Genomic DNA, 19,481 nt, shown 5'->3' on the forward strand with positions numbered 1-19,481 from the left:
TTTGTGACTATCCTCACGAACAGAATTCCTTTAACAAGTCTCTGAGCTAGCTGTACTGGGCAATTTTATCACACTTTATGCAGAGATCACTCTATTTACCAAGAGCCAAGGACATACATGTAAATCAAATGCCGACCTGTTTCTGTGTTACACTCGACGGTAAAATTTCCATTATCATTCACTAAGAATTTGTGAAATTAAGCACATTCTAGCTTAGTGGTTTGGTCAAGTTTCCATTAGAAGTGTGGAAAGGTGAGTGACTCAGAGATAATGTTTGCACATAAGAAAACCCAACATAGAAGTGCCTATCTCCCTAAGAGGAGATGGATTTGAAAAGGCTTCCCTGTAAATCTGAAGTTCATCCTTTATGTGCTCTTTCTTATGTTACTGCATTGGATAGAAACACCTCTTAAGAAAATAACACTAATCATCATCAGTTAAGTAAATCATCCGCCACACACATTTGTTGAGATGCTAAGTGTGGTACAAACTGCCTTCAAGCTGTTACCCCACTTAATCCTCCCAGAGCCCTTTTGTGACAGGGGTATGGGAGGGGGAGGTACTACTAAACCCTGTCCTCTGGGTTGGAAAGGGCAGTTCACAATGGTGAGCTGACACACCCACTGCCCACAGCTGTTCAAAGTGCCAGGACTCAAAGTTATGTTAACCTTGTGCTTGCTTTAAGGCACTTTTTTTTTTTTTTTTAACATGGGCAGATACCAGGAATTGAACCTGGGTCTCCAGCACAGCAGGTAAGAACTCTGCCACTGAGCCACTGTGGCCCGCCCCTATTAGGCATTTTGATTCAGAAAGTATTCATCTCCAGTTCTCCAAAGTAGATCAGAATTTCAGATTATCCCAAAGACTCAAAATTGTCATGCTGAACATTGACTCTATTGGGATATATGTAGGTTGCCAAAACTTGTATCAAAATCCTAGGCTTTTGGGTTCTGAGTTCACCTGGCTATTTTTATTTAAAGAATCAGGCTATCAGCTCCCATTTTTTTTCAGCTGTCAATTTGCTTACCTCTAGCTCTTCTTGTTACCCTTACAACCTAGGCCTCCATTTTAAACTACAGCAGGATGAGATACCCAATATTCTTTTATCCGTTCTTACTTAATCAGAGCATCAGTATCCATGGAGCGGACTTTCAGGTTGGGGTGCAAGTGTATGAGAGGTAGATAAATGAAGACCTTGACAACAGGCATATATGGGGACTATGTGGTTGAGAAAACAGGTACATATGGACCCCTTTGTTATTGATAGAAAGTTTGCCATTATCCTTAGAGCAACCGGGAGACAGTGAAGGAATATTAGCAGGGAAGTCACATAAGCAGCTCTGTGCTGCACCAGGGCCTTTGGCCTTCAGCCCAGGAGCACAAACACTATAGACCAGGACCACAGACAGGGAGCTCCCCAGGGAAAGCAGTGCAGAGATGCAGGGGGGAAATGATAGGATGGGAACTGGGGAGGAGAAAGCTAAAGCAGAGCTGTGCGGTGATTGGAGACTACTGAGAAGGAGGGATCAATGGGATTTGGAAATTGAGGAAAGGAGTCAGAATGGTTTGCAGGTTTATGGTTTGGGCATCTAGTGGCACTATTCCAAGAGTTGAGGGACACTGAAAGAGAACGATGTCTCAGAATAGTTCCTCTTGCTTCCCCCTACCCAACTGCATTTCTTTCAGTGTTGGTTAATCACCAAATTGATCACCACACAGGCTCTGAGTGAGAATCCAAGGGAACGCCTATAAAACAAATAGCTTTGCTCCTCCATGGTGGCCTAAATAGTGAACAAGTAACTGAGATGTGAACATTTATGATAAAGTTTTGAGTATATCTGGCAACATAACTACTCCCTGGGTAGGGTCTCAGGGTTTGGTTGATTTCATCAATGCTACCCCAAAGCTCCACCAAACTTTAGACATCAAGACAGGGAACCAGGGAACAAAGTTTACAAAAGGCAGACTCCACAGTACCTGCTGGCTGGGGAGGAGAGAGCAAAGGGGCGCAGATACCAGGTCATTGTCTAGCAACCACAGGGCACCTTTTTGCTTGAATCGTTTCCCCCTTAGCTGAGTTCTGATACAGAGAGGATGGGTCACACACACGTGCACACAAAGCTTCAGCAGACCTGTCCATGCACACTCATAGCGAAAACCAAGATAAATAATTCAATGGATTCCCATACAAACAGAAATGATGAACACATTTTTGGATTATTCTTCCATTTATACTTCATACAAGCAAGTAGCTGAGTCATTTCTATGAAGGTGGACACCCCAGTTCTGAAAGGATACCTGGTCACCTAAATGCTACTGGCACATTGTATTAAATAGTACTCTTCTAAAACATAAATTTGAATTAGGTTTTACTCTGCAGTGTAGGACTTAGAATGAAGTGGTATTGAATCATGTCAGAACAATAACTCTATCTGCTCAGGAAGAGCATTTGGAATCTTAAAATGGGTATTAGTGAAGTAGTTTTGCACTTATTGGCTGTTTGTTCCTGGGCAAGTGACTTATGCTTTCTCAGCATCTCCATCTATTCATTTATCTGCCCACTCAGCTAATCATATAAATCAGGGCCAGGATTACAGAGGTATAAACCAGCAGTAATCAGTATAACAATCACAAGAACCAAATGAGAAGTATTTTCTAAGTTATAAAGTCCTGAATTAATTATTGATGTTATTATTGTTTTTACATCCACCTCTATTTATAGCATATCCATATCTTCTTGTCTTCAGGTTAACTGTAGACGAACAAAGAAATCAAAGATCACATAACTGACAGATCCATTCAAGGTAGAGAATCAGTTCAAGGTAGAAATTTAGGACGAACTCTTATTAGCTAAAAGTGTTCAAATGAGAAGAAGCGTTAAAATGAGAAGTGTTAAAATGGAATATTACCCTATCTACTCATACTCTTAACTACCAAGTTCCACGTGCCCCTTTCAGAAAGTAGAATTTTATCCTGAGACTACTATAAATTCTTTATTTAATGACAGACTTCTCCTTCTAGTCTTGCCCACAGTATGGATGCAGTGATGGGCAAACTACGTGACCCATGGCCTATTTTTGTAAGTTTAGTTTTACTGGAGCACAGCCACACCCTCTCATTAATGTATTCCCTATGGCTACTTCAACCGCAAAAGCAAAGTTGAATAGTTACAGCAGAGACCATATGGCTGGCAAAGCCTAAAAGATGTATATCTGGGCCTTTCCAAAAAAAATTTGCTGACCCGTCATCTAGACCCATTTAAGTAATTTACAATTAACACAGCATATTAACATGGAGAGTAAGAAAAGATTTTTGTACTATGTTAATGTTTTTACATAATACCAGACTAAGTATTGGTTCATATTAGCTAATTAAGACAGTTCCCCAGTAGGTTGCTTTTTTTTGTCAAACAAGTGAATTTTATCAAATAAATATAATGTCTGGAACACACCTCCCACAGAAACAGTTTCTACATCACCATTTTGGTAACAACAGAAAGAATTAGTAAATGATTTGCATTATGTATCATTTAAATACACAAAATAGCAGCTTTCTATAAAAGAAAGCTATGGATTTAAAATGTGGCTACGATGTTTTCCACTGAAAAGCAGAAATCAGCCCATTTGCAAAAGGAAATTAGTAGAAAGAGCCTACAATCACTGGAAAGCAAGAATAAGACACTAATTATTTTTAAAATGCTATTTTTTATTGAAAAATTATATTGGACCAAAGATTCAAAAAATGAGGAAATATAGCAAGTATAGTTCCTGAATTCTACACCTCTAATATGACCTTCTTAACAGTTTGGCATGTTTTCTTGAAGACATTTCTGTCTTTCCTTCTTCCCTCCCACTCTTCCTCCCTCCTATCTGTCTGTCTGTCCATCTCTCTATCTGCTCTGTCTCTATCATCTATCTTGAAGCAAAATAGAAACCATGAAGCATTCTATTCTGCAACTTATTATTTTTCAAACCTAACCACACATCATTTTTACTCTTTCATGGCAATATACACAGAACTACCTTATTCTTTCTAAGAGCTGTATTGAGTTAAATTACATCGGATCTAGAAAAATTTATCTACATTGTTCCCAATGTTTCTGTATGTATGTTATTTTTAATGTGCTGATGATATTTAAAAAGCAATGCAATTCTTATTATCTTTTATTAGTTCTGAGTTGTGTAAAAGTGGATTAGTGTTTATTCTCTCTGCAAACTTTGTCTCCTTACACTTGAGGAGGCAACTTTTCCCACTTTGCAGAAAGGCTACTCTCTTGCCCTGTACCACTGGAAAACTTTACGTTAGATGCCCGTAGGACCATGGCATGCAGGAGGTTTTAGAGTCTGGGGAACCTCCTTTGACAAAGCTCAGGCTGGAGGAAACAGGCCTGGGGAAAAACCCAAGCAACTTTAATGTATACTTTGGTTAGTTCATGAGTTTCAGTGTTCCTGATCCCATGGGAAAAGATCAAAACTGCCAAGAAAGATGAGAGTTAACTGGGTTTCTAAGATCAATTGATTTTGCAGCAAATATTTGCAAATGAATTTTAAACAGAGCCATGAAATTCAGTGGATTTCAGAACATCTTCATTATAAAACCAGAGAAAAACCATATCACCCTCGTTCTTCCTTTCTTCCCTCTCTACTCCCCCCAGAGAGACCACAAAGAGGTTCATTTTAAGGTCTGATGAATGGTTCCGTAGGTCTGAAGTAGATTAGGATGAGAGTTTACTCATTTGAGTTCTATATTTGAACTCCAGGCTCACCCAATTTGTCATGGTTTCTTTTTCCTTAAAGAAAAAATGTAAGTTGATTTGGTACATAAAACAGCAAAGCAAAATTCTGTCCAGACAGTAAACAATACCTTTAAAAGACGAAAACAAAATTTAATAGAACATAAAGACCACTTGATCAGGGATGATGTGTGCCATGGGCTATTTTAAGAAAAATCATTGGAAATATGTGAACCAGCACAAATAAGTTTGACTAGGTTTAACATATTCACCGTTAAATTTCTTCTGTTTTAAGACTAGTTGAGAGCCTCTCACTCTACATTCAAATGTCAATGATGTTTAAAAAATGAACTTTATCAAATAGTACTATCATTAAAACTAAAGTTTTGAGTTTTCAGATGGTCACCTGAGTATTATGAAACCAGGTGTGGCTTTCATTGGACAAAGAGTATATGATAAAGTGATTCCAGATGCCATCTTCTAGGAACCCTCTCAGGTCCTTTCATTTCCTAGAGGTAAGGTTATATTGACCACCCAGGAAACAGATGCAAGATGAAAAAGGGTCAGTAGGAAAGAATCTCAAATATTTAGCAGTCATAAGAACTTGTCAAGAGACAAGCAAGTATTCTGATCAAAGAATAAAATATGCCAAAGGATTTGGCACACTCTAGTCAGAATGATTTAACTCAGAGGACTAAAGCCTAGGGTTAATGATCATTCTGCCAGTTCTCTACAGGTTTATACAGAAGGTCATAATTCCCATGAATATGAGAAAATGGATTCAAGGCTCCAATTCTGGGGTTTGGGCTGAACTAGGAAGACCCGTGAGGATTACCAGCCCTGAAATCTAATGATTTCACCCAGAATCTAATTCAGATTGTCCTGATTATATTAAAACATGATGAAATCCTACAGATCAACAACAAACAAATAAACAATCCAATTAAAAATTGGCAAGGGACTTGGATTATTTCTCCAAAGAAGATTCACAAATGGCCAATAAACACAGGAAAAGATGCTTAGTGTAGCCATTAGGAAAATGAAAATCAAAACCACAATGCGATACCACATCTCACCCACCAAGATGGCTATTATTTAAAAACAACAACAACAAAAAATAAAATAATAAACAAGTGTTAGCAAGGATTGGACGAAATTGGAATCCTTGTCCGTTGCTGGTGGGAATGTAAAAATGGTTCAGTCACTGTGGAAAACAGTTTGGCAGTAACTCAAAAAGCTAAAGACAGAATTAACTCAGAACTCAGCAATTCCACTTCTAGATAGATATCCAAAAGAAGTGAAGACAGGGACATCAACCGTTCATAGCAGCATCATTCATGATGGCCAAAAAGTGGAAACAACCAAGGTGTCCTTCAACAGATCAATGGGTAAACTAAATGTGGTATATACATACAATGGAATATTATTCAGCCTTAAAAAGGAACGGAAATCTCTGACCCATGCTACAACAGGGACGAACCTTGAAGGCATTATGCTAAGGGAAACAAGCCAGACACAAGAGGACAAATATTTTATGATTCCACTTACATGAAATACATACAATAAGCAAATGCGTAGAGATGGAAAATAGATTAAAAGTTCCAGAGACTGGGGAAAAGGGGTAAATGGGAAGTTAATGCTTAATGGGTACTGAGTTTCTGTTTTGGCTGATAAAGCGTTTTAGTGATGGATGGTGGTGATGGTAAACAACATTGGAAATGATATTAATGCCACTGAATTGTACATTTAAAAGTGGTTAAAGCAGCAAATGTTATGGTATATACGTTACCACAATTTTTTTTTTTTTTTTTAGTAAAGAGTTCCATGCTATTTGTTCTCACTTCTATTGAAATGGAAAAAAAAAAAAAATCACCAGAATCCTCACCCCAGTGGTTCATTCATCCATTTATCCATTCATTCATTCATGTGTTCCTGTTCCTTCTGAGAATCCTCCTCATCCAAAACTGGCCTGGTTGCTGGAATCTTTTCCTTCTGGAAAACGAGGCAGCACTTCAACCCTGGCCGGCCTCCTGGCCACAGATGTGGCCCCTCAACCAGCTGCAGCTGGGCTGCTCTGCCCTGTGGGTCCAGAATGAGCCCCTGACCCCGGCAGGACCAAGCAGAGTCCGCGGAACACAAGTAGGGGAGGCAGGAGGGAGAGGGCTGACATCACATCATGGATTGAGGCCCTGTGTGCAGACTGTTTCAGCTATCAGGTGAGTCAATGTACATTTCCATTTTATTTCTTATGAACGTGTTAGTCTCGTCACGTGCCTGTAAGTGAGCCTTGAATGGCCTACACCAATTTAATGATAAAAACGAAAATTGGTTCATATCTGCCAGTGGAGTTCACCTTTGGGTTAAAATATTCCAAGCCACCAATGAAAACTAGATGCTTTGTCTTCAGAGATTTTCTCCAAATAAAAAGACCCACACAGCAAGAACACTTAAACTTCTTGCCATTAGAAACGGAACTACAACCAGTGCAATTTTTAAAACTAAATCACCCTAACTAGCATTTGGTGACTTTTCACATTATTTTGGTAAAGCTCCAAGTTAAGGGTTCCTCATGTACTTAAAGTTATTTTTAAATAAACTTTTTAAATTTTAGATAATCTATTCACATGTGGTTATAAGAAATAATACAGAGCTGTACCTACCCGCTACACTTACCCTTACATGACACAGAACTGTAGTACAATATCACAGCAAGGATCCTGAGATATTTTTCCCCGGTATAACAGCTATTTATTACAGGGATTCAGCAAACCTATCATGATCTCTGAAATTTAACAATCACATTCAATACAGGCCTTTTCGTGCTGTCTTTCAACACTCTAAAACACTAAAGGTCTTCCATTGACCTTCCTTTATAAAGCCTTATCCAAAGAAGAGTTTAACCATCAGTAAGAAGGACTGTGGCGAGCAGTTTTATGTCATCGTCATCACCATGATAAACAACAAACTCAAAGTTCCTTCCTCTGACATGCATGGCATTGGGAAGTGTGCTACACCCTGCCCTGTGGTATAAAGTTACAAATGCAGTATCTCCAAATAAAGTCAAAGCCATTAAAAAGAGCCTAATAACAACTGCTATGAGATAATTAAGCATGGAGTATCGACGGAATCTATGAAGACATTTAGAAACAACCCAAACTCAAACATTATAGTAGATGTTTTACTTGGGAAGGGGAAAAGGGGAACTTTTCTGTGTGCTAGCCCTCACCACAGGAATCTCTCAAGTGGCCCTTTCATAACCACATCTTCTCCCCAATCCCTGCCCTGCCTCTGAACCCTCGCAACCACTAAGCTGTTCTCCATTTCGGTAAGTTTATCATTTCAAGAATATGATCTGAACAGAGTTATGTAGTAAGTGTTCTTTTGGAATAGGCTTTTTCCATTCAGCAAAATTCCTTAAAGATTCTCTGAGTGTTACTGGTGTATCAGTAGTCAGTTCCTTTTAATTGCTGAGCAGTATTCCATCAGCCACTGACGGACATCTGCATTGTTTTCAATTTGGGGCTATTACGATAAAGCTGCTATAAATAAAGGGTTTTAGAGTGAGCGTAAGTTTTTGTTTCTCTGAGATAAATGCACAAGAGTATAAATGCTGGGTTGTATGGTAGCTGCATGTTTACTTTTATAAGAAACTGTCACACTTTTTTCCAGAGGGACTGTACCATCTTACATTCCCACTAGCAATGTATATCTGTATGTGCTGTGATATCCCATGGTTTTAATTTGCATTTCTCTGATGGACGTTGAATATCTCTTCATGTACTTATTTGCCATCTCTATAACCTCTTTAGTGAAATAAGTGTCTTTTCAAGTCTTTTACACATTTTCTAATTAGACTTTTTTGTTTCTTTTTTTTTTTTACTGTTGAGTTTTGATAGTTCTTTCTATATTCTCTAGAGACTAGTCTTTATCAGATATGTGGTTTACAAATATTTTCTCCTAGTCTGTAGCTCATCTTTTCATTCTTTTAGGACAGTATTTTACATAGAAAAAGTTTTTTAAAACTTGATGAGATCCATTACATCAATTTGTCTTTCTATGGATTGCATTTTGGTGTCAAGTCTAAGAACTCTTTGCATAGATCTAGTCATGAAAATTTCCTCCTTATGTTGTTGTTTTTTTCCCCAAAAGTGTCACTGAGTCACATTTTACATTTTTGTCTATGGTCCATTTTGAGTTCACTTTTGTATTAGGTTTGAGATGGAGTTTTTTTGTTTGCTTGGCTTAAGGATGTCCAATTGTTCCAGCACCATTTGTTGGAACAGCTATCCTTTCTCCACTGAATTGCTTTTGCACCTTTTTCCAAAATCAATTGGGCATATCTGGATGATTTCTGTATCTTCTTTTCTATTACATTGTCTTTGTTTCTGTTCCTCCCCCAATATCAGCATCACAATTACTGTAGCTAGAAAGCAAGCCTTAACATTGGGTAGAATGATTTCTTCCAATTTTTCTTCTTTTTCAAAATTATTTTACTATTCTAAGGTCTCTACCTTTCCATATAAATCTTAGAATAAGTTTTTCTACATCTACAACAAATATTTCTAGGATTTTGATAGGAATTGAATTAAACGTGTAGATCACTTTGGAGAGAATTTATATCTTTACTGCGTTGTCTTGCAATTCACAAATACATTATGTCTCAGTTTATTTAGGGCTCCTTTGACTTTTTAAATTATTTCATAATTTTCAGTGTAAAGATTTTTATATATATTTTTAAAGATTATACCCAAGTATTTCATTTTCTTTGGAGCAACTTTAAATGGTATTGTGTTTTTAATTTTGGTTTCCATATGTTCTGTGTTAATATGTAGAAATGCAATGATTTGGGGGTACTGATTTTCTATATGTGACCCTGAGGGACTCATCTATTAGTTACAGGAGACTTTTTTTTTTTTTGGTAGATTTTTGGTATTTTCTACATAGACAATTTTGTCAACAAATAGAAACAGTTTTATTTCTTCCTTTCCAATCTGTATGGCTTTATTTCTTTTCCTAGCCTTATTGTATAGGCTACAACTTGCAGTAATATGCTGAATAAGAGTGGGAAGAAGAGATATCCTTATCTTGCTCCTGATTTTAAAAGGGAAAGTTTGCAAACTTTCATTGTTAAATATGCTGATAACCTGTAAGTTTTTGAAAATGGTCTCTCAATTTGAAGTAATCTTCTATTCCTACTTTGCTGAGACTTTTTTAAATCATAAATGAGTATTGGATTACATCAAATGCAATTTCTGAGTCAATAATATGTGTGATTTTTCTTTTTAACTTGTTGATATGGGAGATCACATTGATTTTCAAATGTTGAACCAGCCTTGAATATCTGGAATAAATCCTACTCAATGGTGCATGCTATATTATTCTTTTTTATACATTGTTGGATTTCATATGCTAAAATTTTGTTGAGGATTTTTATGTCTAAATTCATGAGGACTATTTTCTCTATAGTTTTCCATTTTTGTATCATCTCTTTCTGGCTTATCAGGGAAATATGGCCTCATAAAATGAATTGGGAAGGTTTTCCTCCTCTTCTATTTTCTGGGAGAGTGTGTACAAAATTGGGCTAATTCTTCTGTAAATTTTTGGTGAAATTCTCAGAAATTATCTGAGCCTGGAAATTTCTTTTGGGGGGAGCTTTTAAATTATGAATTAATTTTAAAAATAGCTATAGGATTATTTAAGTGGACTAAATATTTCACTTGGTTGGATTTAGGTAGTTCGTGGTCTTTGAGAAATTGAAACATTTCTTCAAAGTTGTAGAACTTATGAGTGTAAAGTTATTGATAGTATACCCTCATTATCCTTTTATTGGCTAGAGAATCTGTAGTGATATCCTATTCATTCCTGATATTGGTGATTTTTGTCTATTTTTATTTTTGTCATCTTTTAGAGGTTTACCAGTTTTATTGATTTTTTTTGAAGAACCAGCTTTTCTTCTAATTGAGTTTTCTTTTTTTTTCAATTTCATCTATTTCTGATCTATATCATACTTTCTGCTTGCTTCGGGCTTTTTTTTTTTAATTTTGTTGCTCCTTTTCTAGTTTCTTAAAGTGGGAACTTAGATTACTGATTTGAGAACTTTCTTCTTTTCTAATGTAAGCATTTAGTGATATAAATTTTCTACTCAACATAGCTTTGTTCCACGTATGTGGGCTTTTCATACTCATTCAGTTATTTTTAAAATCTCCTTTAAGACTTCTTCTTTGGCCCATGAATTGTTTACTAGTATGTTGTTTAATTTCAAACTATTTAAGATTTTTCCTGTTGTCTTCCTGTAATTGATTGCTACTTTGATTGCATTTTGATCAGAAAAGATGATATTAGTCCAAGTACCGACATATATATATGTACAGATTTACACACTTTACACACACATGCACACACATATATATGAGATTTATTATAGAAATTGACTCATGACTCACATGACTGTGGGAATTGGCAAGTCCAAACTGTGTAGGGCAGGCTACAAGCTGGAAACTAGTGAAAGTGAAGTATTCCCTAGGACCCAGGAGAAAATAACTGGCTAACGGCAGAAATTCTTCTTTCTGACTTCTGAAATACTCAGTTCTTGTTTTAAGATCATCAACTGATTGGATCAAACAACTCTCTTTTTTGCTGAGGGCAATCTCCTTTGAGGATTGTTGATGCAATCAGCTGTAGATGAAATCAACTGACTAATGAAGCAAATCTATTTTTGAAACAGCTTCACAATAACAATCAGGCCAGCATTTGCTTGATCAGACAACTGGACACAATAACTCAGCCAAATTAACACATGAAATTAACCATAACAATTACTCTGCATGAGTTTAATTCTTTATAATATGTTGAGGTTTTTATTATGACCCAGAATATATTTTATCTGGTGAACGTTCCCTAGGTGCTTGAAAAGAATGTGTATTCTGCTGTTGTTGGGTAGAGCACTCTATAAATTTCAATTAGTTCTTGCTGGTTGACGATATTGCTCACTTTTGATATTTTTGCTGACTTTCTGTCTAATCACCTATCTACTACTAAATGTGGGGTATAGAAGTCCCCAACTATAATCATGGGTTTACTCTTTCTCTTCTTAGATCTATCCATTTTTGTTTAATAATGTTGATTCTGTTTGGACCAAACATATTCAGAATTGATATGTCTTCCTTTTATCGTTTAAGCATTATGTAATATCCCTATTCGTTTCTAATAATGTTCTTTGTTCTGAAGGTGACTTTATGTGATATTAATATAGCCACTCCTGATTTTTTACTTAATGTTTGCATGGCATATCTTCTTCTATCCCTTTTACTTATAGCATACTTATACCATTGTATTTGAAGCAAGTTTCTTTGCAGACAACATAATGTTGGGTCATAGTTTGTTTTTAATCTACTCTTCCAATCTCTGACTGGTAATCGGTGTATTTAGACCATTTATATTTAAGGCAGTTAATAAACTGTTAGGGTTTAAGTCTTCCAGTTTATTTGTCTTCTGCTTGTTCTCTTTGTCATTCCTCTATTTTGTTTTCTTTCCTTCCTATGGGTTATTTGAACTTTTGTTAAGATTCCACTTTGATTTATTTAGAGTGCTTTTAAGTACATTGCATTATATTGTTTTCTTAGTTGTTATTCTAGGATTATAAATCACAAGCTACTGGTCTCAGCATTTACCACTTCAAGTGGAGAATTCTTACTTAAATTTAGGTCCCTTTATCCTCCAAACATTTTTAATTGTTTTAAGTATTTCCTCAACAAATATTGGGCCCCATATAAGCTAGTATTCTAATTTTTACTTAAACCATCAGATATGATTTAATCTTCTAAGAATTAAGATCCTCTATTATATTTACCCTTTTTAAAGTTCCAGTTCTTCCTCTATTATCGTTTCATTCTCTAGAAAAACTCCTTTAGTAAATCTTTTTTTTTTGGCCAATATTATAGGATTTTATTTAAAAATTGTTTTCCATATAGTTCAAATTATATTCTAAAAGCTTAGTTATTGACAGGTAAATATGGTTCTTGTAAATTGTTAGGAAGGAAAAAAGTAATACACATTGTCTATGATATAGATATAATTGTGTGTGTATGACAATTTGAAAGCATCCAGTAGATGAAGTTGTAGGTGGATTTGTGTTTTATTTTTCTTTTATTGTTCCTTTCTCTTTAAAACTTTAAAAAAATTTTTAAATTTAAATTAATTTTTTTTTTACTTTTTTTATTGTATAGTATAACATATATACAAAGCAAAGAAATTAAAAAAGCAATAGTTTCAAAGAACTCTTCAACAAGTGGTTACAGGACAGATCCCAGAGTTTGTCATGGGCTACCATACGATCCTCTCAGGTTTTCCTTCTAGCTGCTCCAGAATTTAGGAGGTTAGAGGGCTTAAATATTTTTTTATCATCACAATCGACTTTTTTTCCTTCTTTTTTTGGTGGAAAATAACATATATGCAAAAAAGCTATAAATTTCAAAGCACAGCACCAGAATTAATTGTAGAACATATTTCAGACTTTGACATGGGTTACAATTTCACAATTTTAGATTTTTACTTCTAGCTGCTCTAAAATACCAGAGACCAAAAGAGATATCAATTTAATGATACAGCATTCATATTCATTTGTTAAGTCTTATCTTCCACGAATAATTCCACCATCACCTTTGATCATCCCATCCCTTTAGTCATTCTTCAAAAGCAGGTTTGCTGGCAGCAAATTCTCTGAACTTCCCTTTCTTTGAGAATGTCCTGATTTTCCCTTCATTCCTTAATATAGAATTTTGAGTTGAGAGTCCTTTTCTTTCAGTGCATCAAGAATCGTGAAATTTTCTTCTGGTCTCCAAGGTCTCAGATAAGAAACCTGCTGCCATTCAAATTGGTTTTCCCATAAGTAATGCATTGTTTCTCTCTGGCTGCTTTCAAGAATTTGTTTTGTCTAATTACATTTAGTTATAATGATTTTGGCATGGAATTACTTAGGTTTATCCTCTCTGGTATTTCCTCAGCCTCTTGAGTATATATGTTTATGTCTTAACAAATTTTTGAGACTTTTCAGCCATTGTATCTTCAAATATCTACTCAGCTCTACTTTCTCTTTAACCTAGAAAATGACCACAGGTGAGCATTCCTTACACACATTCATCCTTTGAACTGCAAAGTACTTGTTTCTTCCTAATAAAATCAAAAGTCATTATGGTGTTTTTCCGTCAGAAAACTGAAGCTTGTGTTTTAGTTCTGACATAATTTTTCCTTCTCCCTCTGTGTTACAGCTGGTATGAATTTTTCCCAATCCTCCTCACTCACTCCATTAGAGATGCCCAAACTAAGTATTTCTGCTTCCTGCAGCTAAGATAGCACAAATGTCACACCCTGCATCCCCAGCACATGCCCAGCACGTCACACAAGCCTACCTAGGCTTACAGCAATGAGTTTTTGACACTGTGCTCATCCTCATGAAGCTTAGGTTTTAATCAGGAAGACAGGCAGATAAGCAGCTACCCCAACAATTATTTAACAATTAGTGAAAAGTGCAACACAAGATGTAACAGTTGGGTTCAATGTTTTTTGAAATCCCAGCAAGAGCCATATTTCTTCAATGGTGTCAACATAGGATGTGCTTAGAGCAAGAGAATGAAAAAATTCAATTAAATGCTCCCAAAATAGCAAACATATGAACTCAATGTTAAACATAATGATATTATTTGTGCCTCTAAATAAATATTCTGTACCCATCAGATCCCAAGGAAATTCAATAAAAGGATAAAGCATTTCATGAGTTTCTACAAATTAGGACAGAATTATACAAAAACTATCTGCAGGAGATAGAAGTGTGCCATGACGATCCCTGCGGCTCCTGCCCCATGGCAGCTCCTACCTCTTTGTTTGTCCTGTCAGCCTGCACCAATGTCCCATTCAGGCAAGGTTCCACATAGTGAAGCTCCTCGTTATACTGCAAAGAGAAGAAAAGGCAAAGAGGAACTCCTTAATTAAACATTCACAGGTTATTACTAATAATTTAAGGATATACACACAAACAAAAAGCAACATAATCACAGGTTCAATTCATCCATATAAAGCAACATTCTCCATGAGTACTCCTAGAAATTATGTCGAAGTGTCAAAGGCAGTAGCATTTATTCCTTTCTTGTTTGAAACAGGAAATATAGAGCACATGCTGTTACATAGGAGAGTTCAGGATGTACAAGTTAGCAACCACCTTTTAGGGGGGACTCCAAAACCTGGGAGCCACCTGCACACAGCATGTGCAGTGGACTTTGCACATGGTCCAAGTGGACCACCTCCTCTGGGGAGCATCTCCCAGTAGAGCAGGTCCAGGTTAGGTTCTTTTCCTAAAAGGTGAAGCACACCATTATAATCCATATCTGGTTCCCCCATGTACTCTCGGCAGGAAGCACAGGGCTGGACCCACTGCAGACACCCATCAATCACCATGGTATTTCCACTTTAACCACCAAATACTCAGTCAGATTTCCTGAGGGAAGAGATCAGAAGTATCTCTCAGAGGTCCAGCTCTTGAACCAAGTCTGGAGCTGAGGGGCCAAGATGGTGGCTTAGTAAGGTACGTGCATCTTAGTTCCTCCTCCAAAGCAACTACTAGGTGAACTGAAACAGTGCAGAACAGCTCCCGGGGCTACGGCAGGGAATGGACACACAGCGTACCCCAGTCTGGACTGGCTAGTCTGACTGCGAGACTCGGCTGCGGTGAGATCCCCGAGCAGCACGCAATTTCCCGAGCAGCGGCAGCTGTGGCAGCCGGAGCTCCTCCCTCCCTCCCTCCTTCCCGGGCCGGCTGAGAGTCTCGGAGAGGCAAGTTTCCCAAGCCAAGGCGGCCGGTGCCCCTCTTTTGCAGGCGGCTTCCTGGTCCGGCTACGAGTCTCGGATCAGAGGGCTACCCAAGCCACGGTGGCCCTCCCCCACAGGCGGCTTCCTGGTCCGGTGGGGAATTCCACAGGCCCCGGCGGCCGGTGACCGATGCCCCTCCCCTGTGGGCGACTTCCTGGTCCGGTGGCGAATTCCCCAGGCCCGCTGCGGCCGGCGACCAGCCATAGGGTTCCCTCAGGCCGCGGCGGCTGATGCCCCCACCACGTGCAGCCCCCCGAACCAACGGAGAGAATTGGATCGGAAATCCCCAGGCCACGGAGATCGGTGACCGGGGGGGATCCCTTCCAAACACGTGAGACAAACGTGTGCCACGAGCGCCACCTACTGGGCAGGATAAGAAAAACAGAACCCAGAGATTTCACAGAAAAATCTTACAACCTTGTTGGGTCCGACACCCAGGGAAATCTGACTAAATGCCCAGACGCCAGCAGCAGAAGATAACGGTCCATGCTCAGAAGATTGAGAATATGGCCCAGTCAAAGGAACAAACCAATAGTTCAAAGGAGATACAAGAGCTGAGACAACTAATGCTGAATATACAAACAGAAATGGAAAACCTCTTCAAAAATGAAATCAATAAATTGAGGGAGGACATGAAGAAGACATGGGCTGAACAAAAAGAAGAAATAGAAAACTGAAAAAACAAATCACAGAACTTATGGGATTGAAGGACAAAGTAGAAAAGATGGAAAAAACAATGGATACCTACAATGATAGATTTAAAGAGACAGAAGATAGAATTAGTGATTTGGAGGATGGAACATCTGAATTCCAAAAAGAAACAGAAACTATCGGGAAAAGAATTGAACCAAGTCTGCTAAGGTGTTTGGACTTTAAGTCTGTGGGTGCTGGGGGCCATGGTAGGGTTTTAAACAAGAGAGTCAGTGAAATGAAGAGAAGCTGGGGATAATCGCTCTGGACAGGCTCCTGGGGACCAACCAGAAGAGAGTCAGACCTGAGGTTGTGCAATAGCAACTGGGACACACCCAGCTTCACCTGCAGAGGTGCTTACAAAGCAAGTAGGAGTAATGATGGTACTAAGACTGGCTATGAACTGTTATTGGGTGTTTATTTCATCTAGGCACAGGCTAAACTTTCACAGCTTACCTGATAAGTATTTCCAATCAGTCTCCATTGACAGATGGGAAAACTGAGGCAGAGCTAGGATCATCAGCTTGCCTAAAGTCACTGGGGAGTAATTAAGGGACAGACTCTAGATTCAAACACAAGCAATCTGACCTCAGGGTCTCTCACCTGAGGGGAACTTCAAATTCCCAAATGTCTCTTCTTTAGCTCCCAAGTTCCTCTTTAACCTTTGTTTTAAGTCAGAAAAAAAATCATTTTAAAACTTATATTTCCCTAGGTATAGAGCTTTAATTCTCCTTTACTGAAGAACTGAGAAAAAATATATACTTATACATTCTGAAGTTAGCCACTGAGAAAAGGGAATGCTCTTTTTAGTTAACAAATGGAACATCATCTCAGGACCCAGGAAGAAATTACACATTCCAACATGAAGAAGAACTTCTCCAAAGTCTGGGTTGCCATTCCAGTTACTCAACTGATACTTGAAGTTGCTGAAACAATAGCCATCCTCCTTGCTGACAGATCTGGTTTATGGGGGCAGATAGGTCCATTCCTGAGGGCTGAAATACACTTGATCTTAAACAGCCATGGCTATCCGGTTCCCCTTTACTGGAACTGGAACTCCAGCCAATGAGACATAAGAGGGAGTTTTCTGGGAAATTTCCTTGCCCTTAAAGGAAAGTCCATCTATGCCCACTGCCTTTCTTTCCACTTGGAATCTATTGTAGACTTGCAACAGCCATTTTGTAGCTATGAAGTAACAAAACTAAGAATAGAAAGTAAAGCCTGAGCAAGGCAGAGCAGGAAGACAGGGCAAACATAAGTCTTTGATGACACTGTTAAGCTACTATACCAAATCTTCAACTGCCCTCCTCCAAGCTTCTTAAGGATTATTAGGTGCCTTTTTGCTAAAGGAAACTTTAGCTGTTCTATAATTTGTAGCCCAAACTTCCCCAACTGAAGTTCCCAGGTTGGTCTTCTTTTTCTCCCTCTATTTCCCAGGTGAATTCAAAATTTTATGTATGTTCTGCTTAATACACACTCAAAGTCAATTCTTGGGTGGTATAGTTGGAGGTGGGAACAGGACACTTGAGTCCAACTCCTGCCTCTGTCATGTACTCAGTGTGGCCTCAATGAACTCACTAATCCTTTTTAATCCCAGATTCTGACACATGACAAAGTGCTTATTATTTTTCTGTTTCTCCTACAGGGGCCCATGGAAGGATCTAGTGAAGCAACATATGTGACACTGCTTTGCTATGTAAAGGCCTGTATGTGTGGGAGCTTGAACAAGGAGTTAAAAATAAAGTAGACCTCTGGTCAACCAAGATGACAACAGAAGACACATTAGGGTGTCATTCCCCACAGATTCTTTAAACAGCTACCAAACTCTGATAGAGCCATCTTCCTTAAAATCCCAGAAAACACTTAAAGGGTATATGCAGTAACTGGGCAAGTGCTGAATTGAGAAAATGTAGGTTTAAAAAGAGAAGGAGAGAGGTGCAAGGGAAGTTCAGTGGTAGAATCCTCACCTGCCATGTGGGAGATTCAGGTTCGATTCTTGGCCCATGCGTGTCACACCCCCCCCCCAAAATATCGGCAAATGGTGCTATAATAAAGGATACTCACATGGAAAAATAATGAAATGTGACCCCACAATACATACACACACACACACACACAAAACCAGTAAGAGAAGCTCATAAAACCCTTGCTGGCCCCTTGCCAACTCTATCCACAATATAGTATAGAGCTAATTTGCCATCCCATTGTGGGCCCCTGGAGGGAACAATTATTTCCTATGCACATACTGGAATGCCTGTATGTTAGTGCCAATCTACCATGTGGTAGTACAGACTGAACCAGGGAACTCATCTATGGCTTGCCCTCCATGAACTTGCACTGCAAGCGGAAGCAGTGTGAGATAGCAAAAGCAATGTAAGAAACAATTAAGTCATACCAGCCTGAGACAAAAGATCATCTGCCTTAAGTCATACAACAGAGGCCTCAAGAGGGGAGAAGTCTCTTTCATAAAGAGAACAGGGGACATTCAAATTCCTGCAAACAGGGAAATTCCTAAGGACACAAGTAAGCACAAACCCAGGACAAGTCACAGGCTCAGAAAACATGGAGAGGACCCTTCACTTCACTTTTGCCTCAGGTGGATCTTCCTGATAGAGAGGACTATACTCTGAAGGAGAGCACCAATTTGAAAACAGTGAAAGTTCTTTTTGTTCTGATTGCATCAGTTTGCTTGTTTTCATTAGCTCCAGGTACTCAAATAATATCTTTGTTATATTACTAGCTGGATAGAAAATTTAGAAACACATACCTTGGGGACTAAATCCAATAGTTAACATTTGAAATATTAAAATATAGGTGTGCTAAAAAAGACTACAGGCAAACAAAGAAAAAGAAAATGATGGACCATCCAAAGGAACAAGATAAAAATCCAGAAACCATCAATGAAGAATACCAGAATTTGGATATACCAACAAAGATTAAAATATATATATATATATATATATCCATGTCCTCAATGTAGTCAAGGAAATAAAGGAAAACACAAAGAACAAAAGGATATTAGGGAAACAATGAATGAACAACATGAGAATCTCAGTAAGGATATAGAAATTTTTTAAAGGAATGAATGGGCTACAGTGGCTCAGCAGGCAGAGTTCTCACTTGCCATGCTAGAGATCTGGGTTCATTTTCCAGTGCCTGCCCATGCCAAAAAAAGGAATGAAACAGATGTACTACAGTT

The 19,481-nt window shown here is 38.1% G+C and overlaps 1 protein-coding gene and 1 long non-coding RNA gene across 2 annotated transcripts in view; one reads left to right on the forward strand and one right to left on the reverse strand.

The window, feature by feature from the left end:
* The window catches only part of CACNA2D3 (calcium voltage-gated channel auxiliary subunit alpha2delta 3), a 987,429-nt gene that overhangs the window by 504,645 nt on the left and 463,303 nt on the right, over positions 1-19,481 (reverse strand). Inside the window, exon 9 of the mRNA XM_077128978.1 lies at positions 14,604-14,678. Within this exon, the coding sequence (XP_076985093.1) occupies positions 14,604-14,678 (75 nt within the window). The remainder of the gene's footprint in view (positions 1-14,603; positions 14,679-19,481) is intronic.
* LOC143657047 (uncharacterized) lies at positions 1,129-18,118 on the forward strand. Its single transcript, XR_013162734.1, has 3 exons — positions 1,129-1,238; positions 2,748-2,804; positions 17,928-18,118. It is a non-coding gene; the product is annotated as an uncharacterized LOC143657047 (long non-coding RNA).

The sequence above is a fragment of the Tamandua tetradactyla genome, chromosome 15 (genome assembly GCF_023851605.1).
Source record: "Tamandua tetradactyla isolate mTamTet1 chromosome 15, mTamTet1.pri, whole genome shotgun sequence".
In the NCBI taxonomy this organism is placed as follows: Eukaryota; Metazoa; Chordata; class Mammalia; order Pilosa; family Myrmecophagidae; genus Tamandua; species Tamandua tetradactyla.